Source organism: Doryrhamphus excisus, chromosome 10 (assembly GCF_030265055.1).
Source record: "Doryrhamphus excisus isolate RoL2022-K1 chromosome 10, RoL_Dexc_1.0, whole genome shotgun sequence".
NCBI lineage: Eukaryota > Metazoa > Chordata > Actinopteri > Syngnathiformes > Syngnathidae > Doryrhamphus > Doryrhamphus excisus.
This window is the reverse complement of record NC_080475.1, coordinates 8,270,823-8,296,356: the sequence shown is the minus strand read 5'-3', so window position 1 is coordinate 8,296,356 and position 25,534 is coordinate 8,270,823. Positions and strand designations below refer to the sequence as shown.

Sequence of the window (25,534 nt, the reverse complement as noted above, 5' to 3'; positions counted from 1 at the left end):
TTTGTGTTACTACCCCAACCTTCCATAAGTGGGTCAAAAATGACCCGGTCAGGTTGTTTTCTTGAAATATCTTCATAATGAAATTTTTTATCATTTCATATTCCAGGTATTCCTCACAAAACTTACTTTTTATATATTTTAAGAAATTTTAGTTTTTATGTTACTACCCCAACCTTCCATAAGTGGGTCAAAAATGACCTGCATGCATTTTCTATGGAATCCAATAGGAACCTTTGATTCTTATCAACTCCTAAATATAATACTAAATATCATACAAGTGATTATTCCTAACCAAAATGGCAAAATTGGCATAAAAAGGCATTGATTCTAGTATGGGTGATTTTTGACCCACTTATGGAAGAGTGTAGGGTCCAGTCACTGGTGCATCAAAGGGTTAACTAAAAGGTTCGGGTTGGCCTATTTTATTATTTACGATATTCTGCCCTTTATGTTTACGTTGTAGAGAGCGCACCAGCCTGCGCCTCCCATGGGTGCCAGTTTCATTGTGCCGTGACCCACGATGGACCAAAGTGCTACTGCGGCAACGGCTACGAGGTGGCGGCCGATGGAAAGGCGTGTAAAGGTGAGCAGACGTTTGGGATGCATAGAAACGAATGTTTGTTCATTCATGTACCATCACGTGTCTCTGCTGGCAGATTTCAATGAGTGCGGCGTGTACGGGACGTGTAGTCAGACGTGTAAGAACACCGATGGCTCCTACGTCTGCAGCTGCGTGGAGGGCTACCTGCTGCAGCCAGACAACCGCTCCTGCAAAGCCAAGAACGGTGAGAGAGACCCCCCCCCAACCCCCCGACCCCCGCTTCATGTTGTCGCTTCTTCTCACAACTACCACCTCGCCGTCCCCAGAGCCCGTAGATCGTCTTCCCATGTTGCTGATCGCAAACCTCCATGACATCCGCTGTACCACCTTGAGCGGCTCCGCCTCCAGGCTGCCTTCCATTGCCACCAAGCAGACCATGGCGATGGACTTCATCTACGCCAAGGAGACCGTCTGCTGGATCGACGTGGGCGAAACACCCGCAGCCACGCAGCTGAAATGCGCCAGCATCCCCGATCTCAAGACGGTCACAGACATCCGCACCATCAACATTTCCATCACCCTGCACCGTGAGTATTCTTGTATTTAACGCAGTAAGGGAAGTTTTATGTTACTATGCTGAAAAAAAACACATAGGGGGAGTGACATTTATTTAACATTTTTTATATAAATTTTTTTTTTAATATTATTAAAATATTTTTAAAATATATTTTTTAATTTTTTTAAATATTTTTTTTTATAAAATTAGAACTTCAAAGATGTAAAACCACTATTTAAACAAATTTATTATATCCCTAAGGTATTTTTCATACATTGCAATTTCTTCACATTTCCTTCACATATGTCCACATTGATATAATACAGTAGTATTCATATTGTGACATACACTAAAATGGAACAAAAATGGCAGCGTTTTTTGGGGGGGAGCTTTTAGCCCTCCACTTGCCAGTGGTCTTTCACTTTCAGTATCGAGTATTGTTGTATTTAATCCAATCCACTTTATTTATATAGCACATTTTATAAACAGAGTTTCCAATGTGCTGCATAGACTAGTAAAATAAAAAGTAAAAATAAAATACAATAAATTGAATTTAATCCAAAACTAAAAAATCAAATAAGAAATAAAATAGTAAAATAGATATTAAAATATTAAAAACAAGAAGCAAAGCAATAAAAGTATAAAAAAATAAAATAAAAACAATTTAAAATAATAAAAAAAAGAACACGAGACTTAAAGCTTTCGATGTTGGGGGCCAACCACAGAAAAGGCTCGGTCCCCCCTGGTCTTAAGTCTCGTTTTGGGCACCACAAGTTGGACCTGGCCCTCGGACCTCAGTGACCGGATTCCAGAGTAAAGTACATTACAGTAGTCCAGATGTGATGAAATAAAAGCGTGCATTACTTGCTCAAAGTGGTGCAAAGATAAAAAATATTTAATTTTAGATAAAAGCCAAAGATGATAAAAACAAGATTTTATTTGTGTATTTAACGCAGTAAGGCAAGTCTTGTGTTACTGCTCTGCTGAAAAAAAAAAACACATGGGGGGAGTGACAAGCTCTCAGCGAATCAGAGCGCTCCCTTTTATACCTGCAAGTGTTTGCAGTTCACTCCAATTCAGTCAGAAATTAGCATTAGCATTAGCATTTATTGACATCCTCGGTCTCTCAATGAAGCAGCGTTTCAAAGGTAGACTTGAGAAGATGTTATTAAGCACTCATTTCTATATTTCATCCTTGTGTGTACTACTGTGAGGAGTACTACAAGGAGCTTTCTCCTTGTCCAGAACGGCAATAATATTCCAATCAACAAGTCGTTACATAGTACGTAGAGTAACCACTACGTTCCACCCCAAACCCATTACTGGAAAAAAGGTTCCGTGTTGTGTTCATGATGTGTCATGGCAACTTCCAGGCTGCGTGTACATTCTCTTTACAAGAATCGCTAGTTTACAAGCCGACAAGCCGGGACTTGTTTGGTACGCCGCACGTTTCACAACAGAGACGTATACGGCTCGTCACTCGCTGGCGGTGTTTTTTTTTTTTTTTTTTTTTTTTCTTCTGTCTGCTCTCGTCTAATTTGGCTGGTGAGATAACGTCACTTAGAGAACTTTGCTTTGATTACTGAATAAAATACAGTAAACAAGGCTGACGGATGATTTATGAATCTTAAGAATGAATCACCAACTTCACACGGATCAGTAAAACATAATTAAATAATACAGTACTTACAGTACTTATACTTACAGTACACATACACTAGTATGAAACATTTTCATTGGTTGTTGGGATCGACCATTCCAGTTCAGTTCCAAAGGAAATAAAGTTTATAGGATTTACAAAAAGGGTGCAATAATTATTTAAACAAAAGTATACATGTGCATAAATTAGGGCACCCCATCAAAAAAATGACATCAATATTTAGTAGATCCTGTTATTGCAGAAATAAATTAGATTAGATTAGATTAGATTAGATTAGATTCAACTTTATTGTTATTGCTCATGTACATTAGTATGGACAGATCTATGTAAATAAAACTATACAGGCTATGACTATAATACAGTGAGGATATGTACAGGGATATAAATGACTATAATATGGCTATTGTAGATTATACACATTATAAACAGTATGGGTATGACAATATATAATAACAGTAATATATACAGTATTGCAATGGAGTGACTAGGGTATGGAAATGACTATAATATGGCTATTGTAAATTATACAGATTATAAACAGTATGGGTATGACAATATATAATAACAGTAATATGTACAGTATTGCAATGGAGTGACTAGGGTATGGAAATGACTATAATATGGCTATTGTAGATTATACAGATTATAAACAGTATGGATATGACAATATATAATAGCAGTAATATGTACAGTATTGCAGTGAAGTGACTAGAGTAGAGTATGGTTATTGCAGATTATATAAATTATAAACAGTATGATCAATGAATCAACAGATAGTATATGTACAATAGTGCAATAGTACAATAGTGCAATGAAGTGATGGGGGAGGGCATAGGTTAGCGGGGGGGTGTACGTAGTGGAATGGGTGGGCAATGGGGGGCAGAGTTCAGCAAGGAGACAGCTGTTGGGAAATACTTCCTATGAGGGTCTGGATTCTGGTTGAAGGGTATTTTGGACCATTCCTCTTTCCAAAACATCTCCGGTTGAGTCAGGTTTGATGGTTTCCAAGCACAGATTTACAATAATATTTAATAATAATAATAATATTGGGGACCGAGATGGCCATTCCAGAACTTTGTATTGTTCCTCTGCATGAATGCCTTAATAATAATTATTATTATTATTTGCAGCATACCAAAGTAATCAAAGCTATGTATTAAAATGCACCGTGTTGGCCTGCTGGCGTATTTACTGTACGAATACCAATGTCGGTGGTCACCTGATAACAAGAAAGGAGGTAGGGGTGCGCCTCCTCCAAGTATGGTATATTGTACCTAGACCAGAGAGACCGGTCTTAGAAGGATGTGGTTAACACGAAACCTTGGAGGTTGGCAGGTGATTTATGGCTTTGGACAGCATGACAGATGACTAGTCTGAAGGTTCCAGATGTGGACTCCTCCGTGTGGGAAGATAACAGGGGGGGAGCAAAGCCTGCATATCCCATCCTGTCCATCCTACACCACGGCAGGAAGCTTCACCTCAGCCCACATCCTTCTGTCCTGACTATCAGTCACTCACTATGCTTTGGTCTTAGGCTTCTTTCTGAATTAATCATTAGAAATTATTTTTCTTCAAGATCGTGAGCTACTAGTCCATCCTCGGGACTTTGGTAGTCAAACGCTAGAATATTAGAAAAAAAATAATTTGTTACATCAGCGCCCTCCCTTCTCACACAGTAACCAATTGACCACCAAATCCTACCCCTCCATCTGGTACTTTTACAATCAGTAACTGTTACATTTGTTCACCTCCTGCTTTCCATAATACAGTTTAAGATTTAAATTTTTTTTTTTTAAATAATGTACCTCGTACTGAAGTATAAGGTGATATGATCTATAATCTAATCCGGAAGTAGGGACTGTCTAAACCAGAGGTGGGCAAACTTTTTGACTCGCGGGCCGCATTGATATGACAAAATTTACGGGGGGGGGGGGGGGGGGGGGGGCAGACTATATATTTTACACGTAACAGTCCACCTGGTATTATTGTACCTGTAAAATTGTCATGCAATCTGCTATTATTATTTATTATTTTATATTTATATTTAAATATTTTAAAAATAATAAAATATTATAATAATTACAATAAAATTAAAACAATAATTATTATATTATTATTATGTAAAATATGCAAATATAACAATAATATTATATATAATTAATATAATAATTAGCATTAATATAATAATTATAATAATCATAATAGCTCTAATAATAATTATAATAATCTAATAATCTAATAATAATAATAATAATAATAATAATTATTATTATTATTATTATTATTATTATTATTATTATTATTATTATTATGTGCTTGTGTCCCTTTTTTCAGGATCACTTTGTAAACAACAGACCATGTCAAACAACGAAATTGATAAAACCATCAAAAGGTTGGCTCAGGCCATGATGCCAGGTTGTATGTTGAGTTTAAATTCAATACTTTGGAAAGATTGGGCGGGCCGTATTCAAACACTTGGCGGGCCGGATGTGGCCCCCGGGCCGTAGTTTGCCCACCCCTGGTCTAAACAGTCCAAAGTTTCTCAAGAAAAGAGGTTACTTCAAGACGCCTCTCAATGATAAGTAGCATTAGCATTTTAGCATTAGTTTCTTTTGCGGTACTGCCAGCGTGTAAAAAAAAAAAAAAACCTCGGGTAGAACTATTAGCAACCCCGCTTCCTCTACGCTATAATGCTACACAGACTAGCGCTTTTTCTCCATGACTTACACAAAGTAAAGACGGTTAGGACACTGATAGATTGTTACTTCCTGCTTCCTCTTCTGACTCTTCCACACCACCGAGTAACGTTAGAAAGGCATAAGGCTTCAGCAAGTTTGTTGGCTAGCCTAGCTGCCTGATGGTAGCGTCTTTACGAAACCAATACAGTGTTTCCTTTAGCTAGCATAGCTAGCAAGCAAACGGCGGTGCAGCATTTTGAGGAAGGCAAGGAAAGCAGAGCCTGGGGGAGGGTAGAGAGTTTATATAGAAGGGGAGGGCATAGAGTCCGCCCCTCTGTGACATCACAAAGGAGCAGTTTAACCACGCCCCTTTGAAACCGAGCGTTTTGAACCATCCCAAACTTCTTCCAGGGCTAACTTCCAAATACCCAAACCTCATTATCTGAATCTTTGGCATGGTTTAACACGAGAATACTACATTCTAATATTTATATTTATATATTTAACATTTTTTTTGTAGGAAAACATATCATTTAAATTAGTTTGATGATCTGAAACATCTATATGTGATAAATATACAAAGAAAAAACACATTTAAATGTCTCTTTTTACACAAGAAGACCACAAACTCCATGAATCCAAATTAGACTCCCGTTCAAAGGCTGTAGTTCCTCTCTAAAGCCCATTGAGAAGAATGAGATATTGATTGGCCGCTTTTGTATGCAAGAGCTCCTTGGTTTGTTAGAACGTTTCCTCAGAGTTTGGCACCCTGGCAGGCATTAAGGGCAGGAAGTGAATGTGGAGATGTGGAGAAAGGTCTGAGTTTGCCAACACGCTATCCACTTACCAAATGCAGAATTCATAAAAATGTCCAAAAAAAAACGAAACGGCTTCCTCGAGTTGTAGCTTGTTATACAACGGAGCAGTTAAACGGTTACACAACAAGCCTCTCCCGTGTAGGAGGCTAATCAATACCTTGTGGAGGGTGTTTTTAGAAGCCTATTGGCTTCAAACGGATACCACTGGGAGTATCGTGATACCTCTTAGCTTTTTATGGCAAAGCTTCTCTCCTGGTAAAATTCTTGTTTTAATGTTTCGAAACATCTTCCTGTCTTTGGTATTTTGAATAGGATTACTTTTAACGCTTTGTGTCTTCTCACATGCTTTCCTTCTGAAGAGCAGTTTGCTCCCGCTTTTGCAGATGTCTCCTGAATTACTTCTGGCTTGGAGACGCACCAACGTTCCATGTTTGCTTCATAAATTTATGTCAGCTTCAACCCTTTGGGTCAGAATGATCTGCTTTTATGACTTTTATAGTTAAGCTAACTTAAGCGTACTCTTGATCCCACTCGGTTCTTGCAAATTCAAACTCCCGAGCGTGATTGGAATTTGGGGGCGGGAGATTTGGACATGAGGCCCAGATGTGTGTGTGTGTGTATATACGATGTGTACTTTGTTATGAAACATGCATATCCTGCATGGCTGTCGTTGTTTTTGGGTGGTTACTGCTTAAAGACGGTAGAGAAGACGCATCCACGGGCTGACTGCGGCGTCCGTTGATGCTGTTGACGCTGTTGATGCTGTTGTCCTCCTGTGAAAGAAGGGATGCCAAAGTAGTTTTATGGAAGTAAATGTGTGTCGCGCTTTAAAAGGAAGTGATAGCAGCTGTTACAACACCAAGTCGAATTTCTCTTCCTATTTTTTGAGGGCGTCTTGCATTGCGTTTTTAACTCAAAAGTGTGACTTGTTTTGTATGCTAGCTGAGATTACCGTTTTCATGGAAGGTTCCTCTTTCTTGCACAATTTGGTCATTTCCTCATAGTTTAATGTAATTTGAACATTCATTCATTCATTTTCTACCGCTTTTCCTCACGAGGGTCGCGGGGGGTGCTGGAGCCTATCCCAGCTGTCTTCGGGCGTAAGGCGGGGTACACCCTAGACCAGGGGTCGGCAACCTTTACTATGAAAAGAGCCATTTCACCCACTTGCCCACTAAAGAAAAATAGCCTGGAGCCGCAAAACGTTGTATGTTTAAAACAACATTGGAGGGAATTTGGGGGTGTCAAAGTAGTTCAGATAAAAAAAAAAGACGAGTTGGAGTACTCTTGCTAGTACTGGAGATAAACTTTTGTTTTTAAATGAGCTCTAATTTATTTTTTAGAATCGTCAAATAACTCATTAATAATAATTAATAACTCAAATAACTCAAAGTATTACTCATTTCCCTTCATGTTAACCTGTCAGAGAGAACTGGATAGCATCCTGTCTGCTCATTCAGTCACCAGTCAGAACTCAGTCAGGATGCATTCATGGTCTCACACAAAGTTGGATTTTTGTAAACTCATAACAAAGACGTGCATTTTCACCACACGGGTGCTAAAAAATATTCAAGCATTGCAAAGGGAGCCGCAACAAAGAGGCTGGAGAGCCACATTTGGCTCTGGAGCCGCGAGTTGCTGACCCCTGCCCTAGACACATATAGACAAACAACCATTCACACTCACATTCATACCTATGGACAATTTGGAGTCACCAATTAACCTAGCATGTTTTTGGAATGTGGGAGGAAACCGGAGTACCCGGAGAAAACCCACGCATGCACGGGGAGAACATGCAAACTCCACACAGAGATGCCCGAGGGTGGAATTGAACCCTGGTCTCCTAGCTGTGAGGTCTGCACGCTAACCCCTAGACCACCGTGCCGCGTTATTTGAACATGCTTCACATAATTTAAGTCAAAGTTCCACACATCCAAAAAGGAGTAGGAAGAATCAAAGCTTTTAAATGGGACCTATTATGCTTATTTTTTGGGCGCTTTGTATAGAGTAGTGGAGTCCTATAGAGTAGCTACACACAATAACCCAAACAGAAAGTCGTTGCACCTATTCAGCTGTATTTCTTTGGAACATAGGGCATAGAGTCCGTCCCTCTGTGATGTCACAAAGGAACGGTTTTACCACGCCTTTTCAAACAGAGCGTTTTGAGCCGTCCCAAACTTTTTTTATCTGGGCTCACTTCCAAATACGCAAGCCTCATTATCTGAATCTTTGGCATCGTTAAACATGAGAATACTACATTCTGACTATATTTATAGGTCAGAAAAGTGGAAAAAGCATAATATGTCCCCTTTAAATTCTACTCCTTTTTATCTGTTACTATTACAATATGTTACTATTATTTATTCACTTCCTGTATTCCAGATATTATTTTTTTAAATACATAAAGAAGCATAGGTTAATGTAACCATATTGTGATGTTATGGTGATTTTTTTACAACCATAATAAATAATGATCACAGATATAACCATCAAAATGGTGATTATATAATAACAAAATAAACACAACATGACTTGTTGAATTCGTTCATCCTTGGTCATTAAGTTCCGTTCACAATTCCAAATAATACCAACTTCAGGTCTTTCGTAGCTTTTCGACTTAGACAGACCAAAGTTGAAAAGTGACATTTTGTGCTTGAATGTTGGACTAAAATGACTTTACTTTTATTTTGAACGCTTTTCTGTTCCTACTTTCAGATGTGGAACAGATGGCTATTGACTGGTTGACCGGAAACTTCTACTTTGTGGATGATGTGGACGACTGGGTGTTTGTCTGCAACAAGAACGGCCAGACGTGTGTCAGCCTGCTGGACCAAGAACTGTACAACCCTAAAGGCATCGCCTTGGACCCGGCTATGGGGTGTGTGACTCCTTCTTTGTGCCCTAATGTGACCCCTCGGGTCTTTTCCAGCAAGAGAAATTGCTGTGCTTGTTAGAAAGTATTACTGACTTGGCATGTTTTGGTCGAAAAAAAAGCTTGATGGTCGTTTCAGGTTCCTGTTCCCGAGTTCCTTTTTTCGCAAGTGTCACTGATTTGAAATGACAGCTAATGACTTGAGTATGACTGATTGGTCTCGCTCGTGACATCGCTTGTCAACGGAATTGCCTTTTGGTTTCTATTCCAGAAAAGTCTTCTTCACCGACTACGGGTCCACTCCGAGGGTGGAGCGCTGTGACATGGACGGTCAGAACCGCACAAAGCTGGTCGACACTAAGATTGTTTTCCCTCACGGGATCACGCTGGACTTAGTCAACCGGCTGGTGTACTGGGCGGACGCCTACCTGGACTACATCGAAGTGGTGGATTACGAGGGCAAGAACAGACACACCATCATTCAGGGCCTGATGGTGAGACTTCAATGACGGTCCAATCAGCAACAAGCACCCCACCCCCCATAACGGCTATGATACAATATCATTTAATAACATAAAAGCATGTTTTGCTATCGGAGCTAATTGTCCTTTGAGACACAGTTCTGCTGTTGTCTTTTGTGCATCTATGCAGAGAGTCCAACTCCGCCCCCCCCTCCCGACCCCCCCTCCCCAGGGGATAAGTCATTTTTATTGCTTTGATTGATACAACTTAAGAAGAGTGTGATTTCCCTGGCTAATGCCTCTCTAAACATATTAGTCTGGCCCGAGTGAAGCTTGGCTCAAACGCATCGCGGTGTAATGGTCTTAATGAAATCAGGACTGCGGTGGAGAGACGGAGGGGGGGGCAGTGAGTGGTGTGTGTGTGTGTGTGTGTGTTAGGGAGGCAGGACTGAGGACGAGGGCTCATACATTACTCTTACAGAGCTGCATAGAAACAAAATGTTATATAACCAGAATGGAACTCAGACCTCTCCCAAGGCCGAACAATCCAAATCATAGAAACCTATACAGCAGGGGTCTCAAACTCAATTTACTTGGGGGCCACTGGAGCTCGGGTCTGGGTGAGACTGGGCCAGGTTTCCCCCCCCCAAAAAACACATTTATTAAAAAAAAAAAAAAAAACTTCGCTTGGGTTCCAATTTTCTACAAGAAAAGCTCTGATAAAACATTCCACTGTTCTCAAATATCTTACTTTTTATTTTTCTACACAAAATAAGATGAAAAATAAATAAACAAATCAAGAATAAAGAAAATCAATCAGTAATAAATAAATATAATAATAATAATAAAACACCAAATAATAAAAACTTAAGAAAGCACATATAGTTGGTGGGTAGACAAATGATTTTTTTCATATTAAAACGAACAAAGCATTATTAGAGCCCTGTAGACATGACAAAACACGACTATAGTCACATTTATACTCTTTTTATTTACAACATATTGCGCAACTGCGGGGTCTTGAGACACATGCTAACTCGCAAACTAGAGAGCTAGCGACCTCAACGGTAGCCTTCAAGTTATTTCCTTTCAACTTAAATAGCCAAAAACTTACCACTTCCACACGGATAGGGAGGATAACTATTAACAGTTATTTAACCTTTAACATGAACATGAATCAAACGTAATCATTTTTTCTGGGTACATGATACCATACAGCATCCATATCAAACTTGTGCGGGCCGCACTGACATTAAACTTTCATATCAAGGTGGGGGCCTCAAACTAGTGTCCTGCGGACCACATTTGGCCCGCGGGCCGTGTGTTTGAGACACATGCTAACTCGCAAACTAGAGAGCTAGCGACCTAAACGGTAGCCTTCAAGTTATTTCCTTTCAACTTAAATAGCCAAAAACTTACCACTTCCACACGGATAGGGAGGATAACTATGAACAGTTATTTAACCTTTAACATGAACATGAATCAAACGTAAAAATTTTTTTTCTGGGTACATGATACCATACAGCATCCATATCAAACTTGCGCGGGCCTGCACTAACATTAAACTTTCATATCAAGGCGGGGGCCTCAAACTAGTGTCCTGCGGACCACATTTGGCCCGCGGGCCGTGTGTTTGAGACACATGCTAACTCGCAAACTAGAGAGCTAGCGACCTAAACGGTAGCCTCCAAGTTGTTTCCTTTCAACTTAAATAGCCAAAAACTTACCACTTCCACACGGATAGGGAGGATAACTATTAACAGTTATTTAACCTTTAACATGAACATGAATCAAACGTAAACAATTTTTTCTGGGTACATGATACCATACAGCATCCATATCAAACTTGCGCGGGCCGCACTGACATTAAACTTTCATATCAAGGCGGGGGCCTCAAACTAGTGTCCTGCGGACCACATTTGGCCCGCGGGCCGTGTGTTTGAGACACATGCTAACTCGCAAACTAGAGAGCTAGCGACCTAAACGGTAGCCTTCAAGTTATTTCCTTTCAACTTAAATAGCCAAAAACTTACCACTTCCACACGGATAGGGAGGATAACTATTAACAGTTATTTAACCTTTAACATGAACATGAATCAAACGTAATCATTTTTTTCTGGGTACATGATACCATACAGCATCCATATCAAACTTGCGCGGGGCCGCACTAACATTAAACTTTCATATCAAGGCGGGGGCCTCAAACTGGTGTCCTGCGGGCCACATTTGGCCCGCGGGCCGCATGTTTGAGACCCCTGCTATAGAGATTCCTACAATTTGTCATGATTACACATGGAGAATATTACCAAAAGGGACGAAAGGTATTTTTCTCTCCTTGTCCAAACTATTTTTGGCACTGAAAGCTTAGCAAAAATACAGAAAGGAAGTACACAAATGAAGGAAGTAGTCATGCAACTGTTAAGTCGCATGCTAATGATAGCGGTTCCAATACAGCTTTCTTTCTCCAATGCGTGCTTCAGATTGAGCACCTGTACGGGCTGACTGTGTTTGAGAACTACCTGTACGCCACCAACTCCGACGAAGGCAACCTCAATCCCAAGACCAGCGTGATCCGAGTCAACCGTTTCAACAACTCCGACTTCCACGTGGTGACGCGGGTGGACCGAGGCGCCGCGCTGCACGTGTACCATCAGAGACGGCAACCGCAAGGTGCGTCCTATGGGTCCACGTCTGGACTCTGGTGTTGGTTTTCCGATGGTGTACGACTAAATAACTAACTAACTGGTTTCAGTGCGGAGCCACGCCTGCGCTCTCGATCAGTTTGGGAAGGCTGGAGGTTGTTCGGACATCTGCCTACTGGGCAACAGCCACAAGACCCGCACCTGCCGCTGTCGGTTCGGGTTCAGTCTGGGCAGCGACGGCAAGTCTTGTAAAAGTAAGTATCCACGCTGAGACCGCATGACAACGTCGCTCAAAATGACACGGTTTTTTTTCTCTCCAGAACCAGACCACGATCTGTTCTTGGTGTATGGAAAGGGTCGCCCCGGAATCATCAGGGGCATGGATATGAATCCGAAGGTACCGGATGAATATATGATCCCCATTGAGAACCTCATGAACCCTCGAGCTCTGGATTTTCACGCCGCCAGTGAATTCATCTACTTTGCTGATGCTACCAGCTACATCATCGGGCGGCAGAAGATAGATGGGACGGAGAGAGACACCATACTAAAAGACGGTAAGAACTCGAACGAACAGAGTTTATGCTGCATTTGAGATTGCTGGGAAGTTTGGGATATCTTACTTGGATTTTACAAGGTCTAAAAAGATGACCTCAGTTCGTCCAAATTTGAGTGTACAGTTTTTTTGGAATGTTCTTGACCAACCTTGGTCTGCACAAAGACCTCACCTGAAAGTCCATAAAGATGTTTCCTTTGATCTCAGGTGTCCACACAGTGGAGGGTCTGGCGGTAGACTGGATGGGAGGTAATCTGTACTGGACAGATGACGGACCTAAAAAGACTATCAGCGTCGCCAGACTGGAGAAGGCTTCTCAGACTCGGAAGACTCTCATTGAGGGCAAGATGAGCCACCCCCGCGCCATTGTGGTGGACCCCCAGCACGGGTGAATTGTTTAATGGCCTAGTTTTCAGTTTGTTTGTTTTTTTTACCGTCATATACTGATCCTGTTGGATACCACAACCCTCTCCTTTTCCCAGATGGATGTATTGGACCGACTGGGAGGAGGATCCCACGGAGAGCAACAGAGGAAAGATCAAGAAAGCCTGGATGGACGGATCTCATCAACAAGTGTTCCTCACGAGCAAGACAGTCCTGTGGCCCAACGGTTTGAGTCTGGACATTCCCCAGGGTATACTCTACTGGGTCGACGCCTATTATGACCGCATCGAGATGGTTTACCTCAACACGACCGAACGAAAGGTTGGTTTAGCATAAAAAAAATGCAATCTCATGATGTTCACAGTCAGGACCTTAGATCGATGCCGTTGTGCTTCCGAATTTACCAGGTGGTGTATGAAGGCCAGGAGCTGATCCACGCCTTTGGTTTGTGTCACTACAAACAATTCCTCTTCTGGAATGAGTACCGCGGAGGTAGCATCTACAAACTGGACACCATCACCAAGACGGTCACGCTGCTCCGCAACGAGAGGCCGCCCATTTTTGAAATCAGAGTGTATGATGCTCATCAACAGCAAGGTAATCTTTTTATTCCCGATGGCGGACTAAGACGTCTGGAAAAAAAAACGGACTATTTTTGTCATCTAAAGGCACCAACGTATGCAGAGTTATGAACGGGGGGTGCAGCAGTCTCTGCCTCGCCATTCCTAATGGTAGAACATGTGCTTGTGCCGATGATCAACTCTTGGATGTTGATAATGTCACCTGCAAAGGTAAGGATGAGTGCGCTTGTGTGGGTTCTGTCTGGTTCCTCACATGTATACTAGGTTTATTATGATGGTCATGTGATGGACAGGTGATTGGGGTGGACCAAGTAGGCCAGCCCCACCACATTTATAGCTCAGAAAAGTGAAAAAAAACACAATAGGCCCACTTTAAAGCATTTTCCACACACAAAGTACACAAAAACAATACAGTTTGGTAATGGTAATGGTAATGGTAATGGTAATGGTAATGGTAAAGGTTTTATTTCATTTGAACATGCATCAGATTCCAATTGAGTGCATCCCATAATCAGTTTTACAATCAGTAACTGTTACATTTGTTCACTTCCTGCTTTCCTAATATAATTTAAGTTGTTTTTTTTTGTTTATTTTTTTTTATTTTATTTATTTTTATTTATTTTTTATTTATTTTTTATTTTGGTATAGATCAGATTCCAATTGAGTGCATCCCATAATCAGTTCCCAGTTCCACATGTCCAAAAGGAGTAGGAAGAAGCAAAGCTTATTAAATCCTACCCCTCCATCTGGTACTTTTACAATCACTAACTGTTACATTTGTTCACTTCCTGCTTTCCATAATACAGTTTAAGGTTTAATTGGCCTTTTTGTATATCTTTGCTGTCTGAGTGGCATGCGGTTCTGGTGGTGGTCCAGGCAAAAACTCAGGTGTTTGTTCACTTCCTGCTTTCCTAATATAATTTTTCAAAATATAAAAAAAAAGTATTTTTATTTTTATTTTTATTTTTATTTTTATTTTTATTTTTATTTTTATTTTTATTTTTATTTTTATTTTTATTTTTATTTTTATTTTTATTTTTATTTTTATTTTTATTTTTATTTTTATTTTTATTTACAATGACATAATGGGTAATGGGCATAGTAAGTGTCAATATAGTGATATATATATAGCACATCATGACTGGTTCAAGACATATTTAGAATTGGATGACATTTTTAGCTAATTGCTTATTTTTAGCCTTATGCATTATTTTAGCTGTTTGAAGATTAACTATATATCAGCAAGTTGAAGTATTTGTGATTTTAGAAATAAGGAGTTAGTATGTTCTCTGTAGGCGGCATTATGAATTATCCTTACTGGCCTTTTTTGTAGTACATTTAGCGAGTGAAGATTGCTTTTGTAGTTATTAGCCCATATTTCCACACAGTTTGGACAGTTTTTTGGGGGGGGGGGATTTTCAAATGTTATTTAAGACGGACAAAAGGCCACCTCGCCGCTAGAAGGCTATTGTGGGGAAGTCTGGACTTAATGGCCCATCTGTTTGTGCCCCCATCCCGCAGCCAACCCCTCCTACATCCCGCCGCCAAAGTGCCAGGCGGGGGAATTCGCCTGCAAGAACAACCGTTGCATCCAAGAGCGATGGAAGTGTGACGGGGACAACGATTGTCTGGATAACAGCGACGAGGCCCCCGAGCTTTGCCGTAAGTGTCGCCGTTACTCGGCAACACCCGAACTGTGTCCAAGAGTGTCTCCTTCAGGGAGGGGGTCGTGGTGACGTGTGCTCCGTCTGTATGTCTTGTAAATTCCCCCGTGTTTCTGATGTCTCCCACAAGACCAGCACACCTGTCCGGCGGACCGATTCAAATGTCAGAACAACCGTTGCATCCCATTCAGATGGCTATGTGACGGCGACAACGACTGCGGCAACGATGAGGATGAATCAAACGCCACATGTTCTGGTACGGTTCTGCTACCTTTCACAATAAGTCGTCTGTTTTGTCAGTGAGCTTTTATTTTGGATGGGTTTTAATTTGTAATGGTTTAATTTCATTTGAACATGAATCAGATTCCAATTGAGTGCATCCCATAATCAGTTCCCAGTTCCACATTTCCAAAAGGAGTAGGAAGAAGCAAAGCTTATTAAATCCTACCCCTCCATCTGGTACTTTTACAATCACTAACTGTTCCATTTGTTCACTTCCTGCTTTCCTAATATAGTTTAAGGTTTTTTTTTGTTTTTTTTTTAATTTCATTTGTTCACTTCCTGCTTTCCTAATATAGTTTAAGTTTTTTTTTTTGGTTTATTTTTTTAATTCCTTTATTTTTGTCAAATCAGTTCCCAGTTCCACATGTCCAAAAGGAGTAGGAAGAAGCAAAGCTTATTAAATCCTACCCCTCCATCTGGTACTTTTACAATCACTAACTGTTACATTTGTTCACTTCCTGCTTTCCTAATATAGTTTAAGGTTTTTTTTTTGTTTTTTTTTTATTTCATTTGTTCACTTCCTGCTTTCCTAATATAGTTTAAGGTTTTTTTTTTGTTTTTTTTTAATTTCATTTGTTCACTTCCTGCTTTCCTAATATAGTTTAAGTTTTTTTTTTTGGTTTATTTTTTTAATTCCTTTATTTTTGTCAAATCAGTTCCCAGTTCCACATGTCCAAAAGGAGTAGGAAGAAGCAAAGCTTATTAAATCCTACCCCTCCATCTGGTACTTTTACAATCACTAACTGTTACATTTGTTCACTTCCTGCTTTCCATAATACAGTTTAAGGTTTAATTGGCCTTTTGTATATCTTTGCTGTCTGAGTGGTACGCGGTTCTGGTGGTGGTCCAGGCAAAAACTCAGGCGTGGGAGTGGGAATTCGTTGAGGCCATGGAGCTCGACTTTTCGTCGTACGTCCTACGGCTCAGAAAGGGGAAGTAGTACCTCAGGGAGTACATTGTACAAGTAATGTACAACTGTGGCCCGCAGGACACTAGTTTGAGGACCCCGCCTTGATATGAAAGTTTAATTTGATATGGATGCTGTATGGTATCATGTACCCAGAAAAAATTATTACGTTTGATTCATGTTCATGTTAAAGGTTAAATAACTGTTAATAGTTATCCTCCCTATCCGTGTGGAAGTGGTAAGTTTTTGGCTATTTAAGTTGAAAGGAAATAACTTGAAGGCTACCGTTTAGGTCGCTAGCTCTCTAGTTTGCGAGTTAGCATGTGTCTCAAGACCCTGCAGTTGCGCAATATGTTGTAAATAAAAAGAGTATAAATGTGACTATAGTCGTGTTTTGTCATGTCTACAGGGCTCTAATAATGCTTTGTTCATTTTAATATGAAAAAAATCATTTGTCTACCCACCAACTATATGTGCTTTCTTAAGTTTTTATTATTTGCCGTTTTATTATTATTATTATTATATTTATTTATTACTGATTTATTCTTGATTTGTTTATTTTTCATCTTATTTTGTGCAGAAAAATAAAAATGAAGATATTTGAGAACAGTGGAATGTTTTATCAGAGCTTTTATTGTAGAAAATCGGAACCAAAGCACTGAAAAAGTTGGTATATTTTTCTGTTTTTAATAAATAAAAACATAATTTAAAAAAAAAAAAATACATTTTTTTGGAAAACCTGATGCGGCCCAGCCTTGCCCAGACCCTAGCTCCAGTGGCCCCCACGTAAATTGAGTTTGAGACCCCTGATGTAGTCGGACTTCCATACAGGAAGTAGAGGTGGACAGTTCCATCACACCTATAGCATTCTTTGTCATTAATGGTTGCAACAGTTGAGCAGTCGGGACCAAAAGAGCGGCTTTTAAGATGTTCATTTCCATTTGTGATGGCTTTCCTTTTCGTTGGCGCACTACCGACGATATGTTTTGCTAACCAACAGCTCGGACATGCCCACCAAATCAGTACCCTTGTGCCAGTGGCCGTTGCATCCCAATCTCCTGGACGTGTGACCTGGATGACGACTGCGGAGACCGCTCAGACGAACCGGACTCATGCGGTGCGTTCAAATGCATGACTTTATTTTAATTTAATTAGCGCATATGCTATTATGGTTTATTTGACACCGCCTTCCCGCTTTTTTGTTCCCAGCCTATCCTACGTGTTTCCCTCTCACCCAGTTCACATGCGCCAACGGCCGCTGCATCAACATCAACTGGCGCTGTGACAACGGTGAGCGTCTCGTCCCCGGTGTTAATTTAGCGCCATATTTGACGTGCGCGCGCGCATCCCGTGCAGACAACGACTGCGGGGACAACAGCGATGAGGCCGGCTGCAGCCATTCCTGCTCCAGCGTGCAGTTCAAATGCAACAGCGGCCGCTGCATCCCGGAATACTGGACCTGCGACGGCGACAACGACTGCGGCGACTACAGTGACGAGACCCACGCCAACTGTACTAATCAAGGTAAAGAACATTATGCTTTTATTTTCTATATTTCTCTTTGCTTCTATTTCCTGTGCGTCATTTCCAGGAAATCTTCTCTGTTCAGGATATGTTTTCAGGTTAGCTAATCATTAAGCCGTTTTGTGGCATTTGAAGTCCTTGGACGATCGCGTCTCTTTGGTTACCAGCGTTGTGCCGTGCTGGGCTGTTTAATGTACTGCTTGATCCACGCCGAGTCCCAGCCAAGCGCTGTCAAATCCCAGCAAGCACAAACGAGGCTCAGCACGACCTGTTGCTTTAATGAGGAATCTGCGCTCGGTGTGTTTGCAGCCTGCTCTCCGGCAGCCATTATCACAAATGAAAACGCAATATCACCGCCGTATATCCCGTACTCGTTTTATTGACGTTGTGCTCCGAAAAAGGCTGTGGGGGTCGGTTGCTGTATCTGTGCCAAACGTTGACCTTTGTCATTGTGTTACGTCCTCACTGGTGGCCTTTATCCTCTTGTGCCATCAATCAGAGCACTGTGTGCTATTGTTGTTTGACTTGGCACCGAGTCGGGTAGTTGACCTAGCACACATCTTATCGGTACGCTGATTAATGGCTGCAAAGGCCGATTGTCACTACTTTCTGTCTTTACTTCTACTTCAATCTTATGACCTCCAAGACCTCCCATGTAGTTCATCTGCTGCCCCGTTCTTGTCAGTGTGCATGTTTCCGATTGCAGAATAAGACACTAAAATTAATATACAGTAAACCTCGGAAAAAAACTCGGGTAGACACCGATTGTGGTGAAAACAGTTTCAGAGAGCTCTCTGTGACATCACAGAGTGACGAACTTCCTTATATGGGCGTGCACTGTTGGCCAGATAAGCTCTCTGCTTCTCCCCCCCCAAACTCTGCTTCTCTGTTTATGGTGTCAGCAATGTCTCCTAGTGAAGTGTTTGTTCGGGTGTAAGGGAAAGCTAAGTTTGTTTACAATTCCTAACGAGGCAAACATCAGGCAGAAGTGGTTGGAGTTCCTGATTCCCTACCAGCAAAAGAAAAGTACAGTAAACCTCGGATATATCGGACTCGGATATATCGGAAATTCGCTCACAACGGACAGATAAAAAAGAACCGATTTTTCTGTAATGCATTTCCAATAAAAATTCATTGCGGATTTTTTATAACAGATTTCGCCTACGTATTTCGGACAAAAGCTCCAGTCCCGTTCCAATGCATTTCCATTAAATTTCCCTCGCATATATCGGATGGCCGCATCGTGGCGCTCCGATTCGCCGAATCGTGACAGGCCGCTATACGACGTCATTTGCAGCGTTTGCAGCGTTGCCTGCGCGTCCAGGTACATTGGAAACATAGTCAAGGAAGTGCCTTTTTATAACGGATAAAATCCCATTTACGCATATACCGGATATAAATCCGATATATGCGTAAAACGGACATTTTCCGGTATACGCATATAACGGATTTCGCTTATATCGGACAAAACCAGTGGGAACAATTGAATCCGATATATCCGAGGTTTACTGTATCTGCAATATGTCTGCTCCTGCATATGCTCCTGTGCAATACTATGTGTATATTTTGGATATCTTGTATATATCTTGTTAAATTGTCTTTTTTTACTCTACTTTTTGTATACTTTATTTTTAACTTGACTACTGCACTGAAAGGAGAAGCTCTCCAATCTTGTTTTACATCGTGTATCATGACAATAAAGGCCATTCCATTCCAGAAGAAACCCACTAACGAGTACATATTTGTCATGAAGTACTACCAACCATGAACCTTTTGTCTTTGCAGCGACTCGTCCGCCAGGCGGCTGCCACGTGGACGAGTTCCAGTGTCGTATGGACGGTTTGTGTATCCCCATGCGTTGGCGCTGTGACGGCGACACCGACTGCATGGACCTGAGTGATGAGAACAACTGCGAGGGCGTCACTCACATGTGTGACCCGGCCGTCAAGTTCAGTTGCAGGGACTCGGGTGAGATGTTTTCTGGAGCTAGCGTCTGGGCAAGGCTGGACCACATCAGGTTTTCCAAAAAAAAAAAACGCATTTATTAATAACAGAAAAATATACAAACTTTTTCAGTGCTTTGGTTCCGATTTTCTACAAGAAAAGCTCTGATAAAACATTCCACTGTTCTCAAATATCTTCATTTTTATTTTTTTGCACAAAATAAGATGAAAAATAAATAAACAAATCAAGAATAAAGAAAATCAATCAGTAATAAATAAATATAATAATAATAATAAAAACTTAAGAAAGCACATATAGTTGGTGGGTAGACAAATGATTATTTTCATATTAAAATGAACAAAGCATTATTAGAGCCCTGTAGACATGACAAAACACGACTATAGTCACATTTATACTATTTATTTACAACATATTGCGCAACTGCAGGGTCTTGAGACACATGCTAACTCGCAAACTAGAGAGCTAGCCACCTAAACGGTAGCCTCCAAGTTATTTCCTTTCAACTTAAATAGCCAAAAACGTACCACTTCCACACGGATAGGGAGGATAACTATTAACAGTTATTTAACCTTTAACATGAACATTAATCAAACGTAATCATTTTTTCTGGGTACATGATACCATACAGCATCCATATCAAACTTGCGCGGGCCGCACTGACATGAAACTTTCATATCAAGGCGGGGGCCTCAAACTAGTGTCCTGCGGGCCACATTTGGCCCACGGGCCGCATGTTTGAGACCCCTGCCATACATTTTACCGCCTGAAGACGGCGAGTTGAGGGCAGAAGCTAACCCTAACCCAAAAAAAATAGCCCAAAACTTACCACTTCCACACGGATAGGGAGGATAACTATTAACAGTTATTTAACCTTTAACATGAACATGAATCAAACGTAATCATTTTTTCTGGGTAAATGATACCATACAGCATCCATATCAAACTTGTGCGGGGCCGCACTGACATGAAACTTTCATATCAAGGCGGGGGCCTCAAAATAGTGTCCTGCGGGCCACATTTGGCCCGCGGGCCGCATCTTTGAGACCCCTGCCATACATTTTACCGCCTGAAGACGGCGAGTTGAGGGCAGAAGCTAACCCTAACCCTAAAAAAAATAGCCCAAAACTTACCACTTCCACACGGATAGGGAGGATAACTATTAACAGTTATTTAACCTTTAACATGAACATGAATCAAACGTAATAATTTTTTCTGGGTACATGATACCATACAGCATCCATATCAAACTTGCGCGGGGCCGCACTGACATGAAACTTTCATATCAAGGCGGGGGCCTCAAACTAGTGTCCTGCGGGCCACATTTGGCCCGCGGGCCGCATGTTTGAGACCCCTGCCATACATTTTGCGGCCTGAAGACGGCGAGTTGAGGGCAGAAGCTAACCCTAACCCTAAAAAAAATAGCCCAAAACTTACCACTTCCACACGGATAGGGAGGATAACTATTAACAGTTATTTAACCTTTAACATGAACATGAATCAAACGTAATATTTTTTTCTGGGTACATGATACCATACAGCATCCATATCAAACTAACATTAAACTTTCATATCAAGGCGGGGGCCTCAAACTAGTGTCCTGCGGGCCACATTTGGCCCGCGGGCCGCATGTTTGAGACCCCTGCCATACATTTTACCGCCTGAAGACGGCGAGTTGAGGGCAGAAGCTAACCCTAACCCTAAAAAAAATAGCCCAAAACTTACCACTTCCACACGGATAGGGAGGATAACTATTAACAGTTATTTAACCTTTAACATGAACATGAATCAAACGTAATAATTTTTTCTGGGTACATGATACCATACAGCATCCATATCAAACTTGCGCGGGGCCGCACTGACATGAAACTTTCATATCAAGGCGGGGGCCTCAAACTAGTGTCCTGCGGGTCACATTTGGCCCGCGGGCCGCATATTTGAGACCACTGCCATACATTTTACCGCCTGAAGACGGCGAGTTGAGGGCAGAAGCTAACCCTAACCCTAAAAAAAATAGCCCAAAACTTACCACTTCCACACGGATAGGGAGGATAACTATTAACAGTTATTTAACCTTTAACATGAACATGAATCAAACGTAATAATTTTTTCTGGGTACATGATACCATACAGCATCCATATCAAACTTGCGCGGGGCCGCACTGACATGAAACTTTCATATCAAGGCGGGGGCCTCAAACTAGTGTCCTGCGGGTCACATTTGGCCCGCGGGCCGCATATTTGAGACCACTGCCATACATTTTACCGCCTGAAGACGGCGAGTTGAGGGCAGAAGCTAACCCTAACCCTAAAAAAAATAGCCCAAAACTTACCACTTCCACACGGATAGGGAGGATAACTATTAACAGTTATTTAACCTTTAACATGAACATGAATCAAACGTAATAATTTTTTCTGGGTACATGATACCATACAGCATCCATATCAAACTTGCGCGGGGCCGCACTGACATGAAACTTTCATATCAAGGCGGGGGCCTCAAACTAGTGTCCTGCGGGCCACATTTGGCCCGCGGGCCACATGTTTGAGACCCCTGCCATACATTTTACCGCCTGAAGACGGCGAGTTGAGGGCAGAAGCTAACCCTAACCCTAAAAAAAATAGCCCAAAACTTACCACTTCCACACGGATAGGGAGGATAACTATTAACAGTTATTTAACCTTTAACATGAACATGAATCAAACGTAATAATTTTTTCTGGGTACATGATACCATACAGCATCCATATCAAACTTGCGCGGGGCCGCACTGACATGAAACTTTCATATCAAGGCGGGGGCCTCAAACTGGTGTCCTGCGGGCCACATTTGGCCCGCGGGCCGCATGTTTGAGACCCCTGCCATACATTTTACCGCCTGAAGACGGCGAGTTGAGGGCAGAAGCTAACCCTAACCCTAAAAAAAATAGCCCAAAACTTACCACTTCCACACGGATAGGGAGGATAACTATTAACAGTTATTTAACCTTTAACATGAACATGAATCAAACGTAATCATTTTTTCTGGGTACATGATACCATACAGCATCCATATCAAACTAACATTAAACTTTCATATCAAGGCGGGGGCCTCAAACTAGTGTCCTGCGGGCCACATTTGGCCCGCGGGCCGCATGTTTGAGACCCCTGCCATACATTTTACCGCCTGAAGACGGCGAGTTGAGGGCAGAAGCTAACCCTAACCCTAAAAAAAATAGCCCAAAACTTACCACTTCCACACGGATAGGGAGGATAACTATTAACAGTTATTTAACCTTTAACATGAACATGAATCAAACGTAATAATTTTTTCTGGGTACATGATACCATACAGCATCCATATCAAACTTGCGCGGGGCCGCACTGACATGAAACTTTCATATCAAGGCGGGGGCCTCAAACTAGTGTCCTGCGGGCCACATTTGGCCCGCGGGCCACATGTTTGAGACCCCTGCCATACATTTTACCGCCTGAAGACGGCGAGTTGAGGGCAGAAGCTAACCCTAACCCTAAAAAAAATAGCCCAAAACTTACCACTTCCACACGGATAGGGAGGATAACTATTAACAGTTATTTAACCTTTAACATGAATCAAACGTAATAATTTTTTCTGGGTACATGATACCATACAGCATCCATATCAAACTTGCGCGGGGCCGCACTGACATGAAACTTTCATATCAAGGCGGGGGCCTCAAACTGGTGTCCTGCGGGCCACATTTGGCCCGCGGGCCGCATGTTTGAGACCCCTGCCATACATTTTACCGCCTGAAGACGGCGAGTTGAGGGCAGAAGCTAACCCTAACCCCCCAAAAAATAGCCCAAAACTTACCACTTCCACACGGATAGGGAGGATAACTATTAACAGTTATTTAACCTTTAACATGAACATGAATCAAACGTAATAATTTTTTCTGGGTACATGATACCATACAGCATCCATATCAAACTTGCGCGGGGCCGCACTGACATTAAACTTTCATATCAAGGCGGGGGCCTCAAACTAGTGTCCTGCGGGTCACATTTGGCCCGCGGGCCGCATGTTTGAGACCACTGCCATACATTTTGCGGCCTGAAGACGGCGAGTTGAGGGCAGAAGCTAACCCTAACCCTAAAAAAAATAGCCCAAAACGTACCACTTCCACACGGATAGGGAGGATAACTATTAACAGTTATTTAACCTTTAACATGAACATGAATCAAACGTAATAATTTTTTCTGGGTACATGATACCATACAGCATCCATATCAAACTTGCGCGGGGCCGCACTGACATGAAACTTTCATATCAAGGCGGGGGCCTCAAACTAGTGTCCTGCGGGCCACATTTGGCCCGCGGGCCGCACGTTTGAGACCCCTGCCATACATTTTACCGCCTGAAGACGGCGAGTTGAGGGCAGAAGCTAACCCTAACCCTAAAAAAAATAGCCCAAAACTTACCACTTCCACACGGATAGGGAGGATAACTATTAACAGTTATTTAACCTTTAACATGAACATGAATCAAACGTAATATTTTTTTCTGGGTACATGATACCATACAGCATCCATATCAAACTAACATGAAACTTTCATATCAAGGCGGGGGCCTCAAACTAGTGTCCTGCGGGCCACATTTGGCCCGCGGGCCGCATGTTTGAGACCCCTGCCATACATTTTACCGCCTGAAGACGGCGAGTTGAGGGCAGAAGCTAACCCTAACCCTAAAAAAAAAAAAAGATTAAAGACACACCTGCTGGTCCCCCGATGGCACGGCCCCAAAGGTGGCGTTCCCTTGATCCTCGGTGCCATGTCTCCCTACTTTGTGTGATTGCATGTCTCTGCAGGAAAAGTGCTGTACAAATAAAGTTTGATTTGATTTGATCTTTTTCCACTTGATGTCATCAGCTCGCTGCATCAGCAAGGCCTGGGTTTGCGACGGCGACAGTGACTGTGAGGACAACTCAGACGAGGACAACTGCGACGCCCTGGTGTGCAAATTGTCTCACCACGTTTGCGCCACTAACGACTCCATTTGTCTTCCTGCTGAGAAGCTGTGCGACGGCACCGACGACTGTCCAGATGGTTCTGATGAGAAGCTTTGTGGTACGTTGTCCTTCTACTCATATAGGAGATCGTACTGCCTTCATACGTATAAAATACTACATTCCAAGCAATCCTTCCTGTTTGTGTCCTTCAGACCTGTGTTCTTTGGACAACGGCGGTTGTAGTCACAACTGCAGCATCATCCCCGGAGAAGGCTTCATGTGTTCGTGTCCGTTGGGCATGGAGCTCGGAGCGGACAACAAAACCTGCCAGATCCAGAGCTTCTGTGCCAAACATCTGAAATGTAGCCAAAAGTGCCAGCAGGAGAAGTCCAGCGTCAAGTGCTCCTGCTACCAGGGCTGGGAGCTGGAGGCCGACATGGAGAGCTGCAAAAGCACTGGTGAGGAAAAAAAAAGGCTCTT

General features: G+C 41.9%; 1 protein-coding gene across 4 annotated transcripts in view; it reads left to right on the top strand.

The window, feature by feature from the left end:
• The window catches only part of LOC131137268 (low-density lipoprotein receptor-related protein 1-like), a 100,869-nt gene that overhangs the window by 27,558 nt on the left and 47,777 nt on the right, over positions 1 to 25,534 (top strand). For 2 of the 4 annotated variants that reach the window (XM_058084995.1, XM_058084994.1), the window contains exons 4-23: positions 464 to 583; positions 657 to 785; positions 868 to 1,128; positions 8,969 to 9,131; positions 9,397 to 9,619; positions 12,067 to 12,256; positions 12,339 to 12,482; positions 12,549 to 12,785; positions 12,992 to 13,172; positions 13,267 to 13,489; positions 13,576 to 13,765; positions 13,837 to 13,959; positions 15,271 to 15,411; positions 15,544 to 15,669; positions 17,603 to 17,719; positions 17,812 to 17,892; positions 17,959 to 18,126; positions 19,912 to 20,094; positions 24,975 to 25,172; positions 25,267 to 25,512. In XM_058084995.1, the coding sequence (XP_057940978.1) occupies positions 464 to 583; positions 657 to 785; positions 868 to 1,128; positions 8,969 to 9,131; positions 9,397 to 9,619; positions 12,067 to 12,256; positions 12,339 to 12,482; positions 12,549 to 12,785; positions 12,992 to 13,172; positions 13,267 to 13,489; positions 13,576 to 13,765; positions 13,837 to 13,959; positions 15,271 to 15,411; positions 15,544 to 15,669; positions 17,603 to 17,719; positions 17,812 to 17,892; positions 17,959 to 18,126; positions 19,912 to 20,094; positions 24,975 to 25,172; positions 25,267 to 25,512 (3,444 nt within the window). Of the gene's footprint in view, positions 1 to 463; positions 584 to 656; positions 786 to 867; positions 1,129 to 5,123; positions 6,509 to 8,968; positions 9,132 to 9,396; positions 9,620 to 12,066; positions 12,257 to 12,338; positions 12,483 to 12,548; positions 12,786 to 12,991; positions 13,173 to 13,266; positions 13,490 to 13,575; positions 13,766 to 13,836; positions 13,960 to 15,270; positions 15,412 to 15,543; positions 15,670 to 17,602; positions 17,720 to 17,811; positions 18,127 to 19,911; positions 20,095 to 24,974; positions 25,173 to 25,266; positions 25,513 to 25,534 lie in introns of those variants that run through there. The other 2 variants (XM_058084993.1, XM_058084996.1) reach the window with 2 other exon arrangements.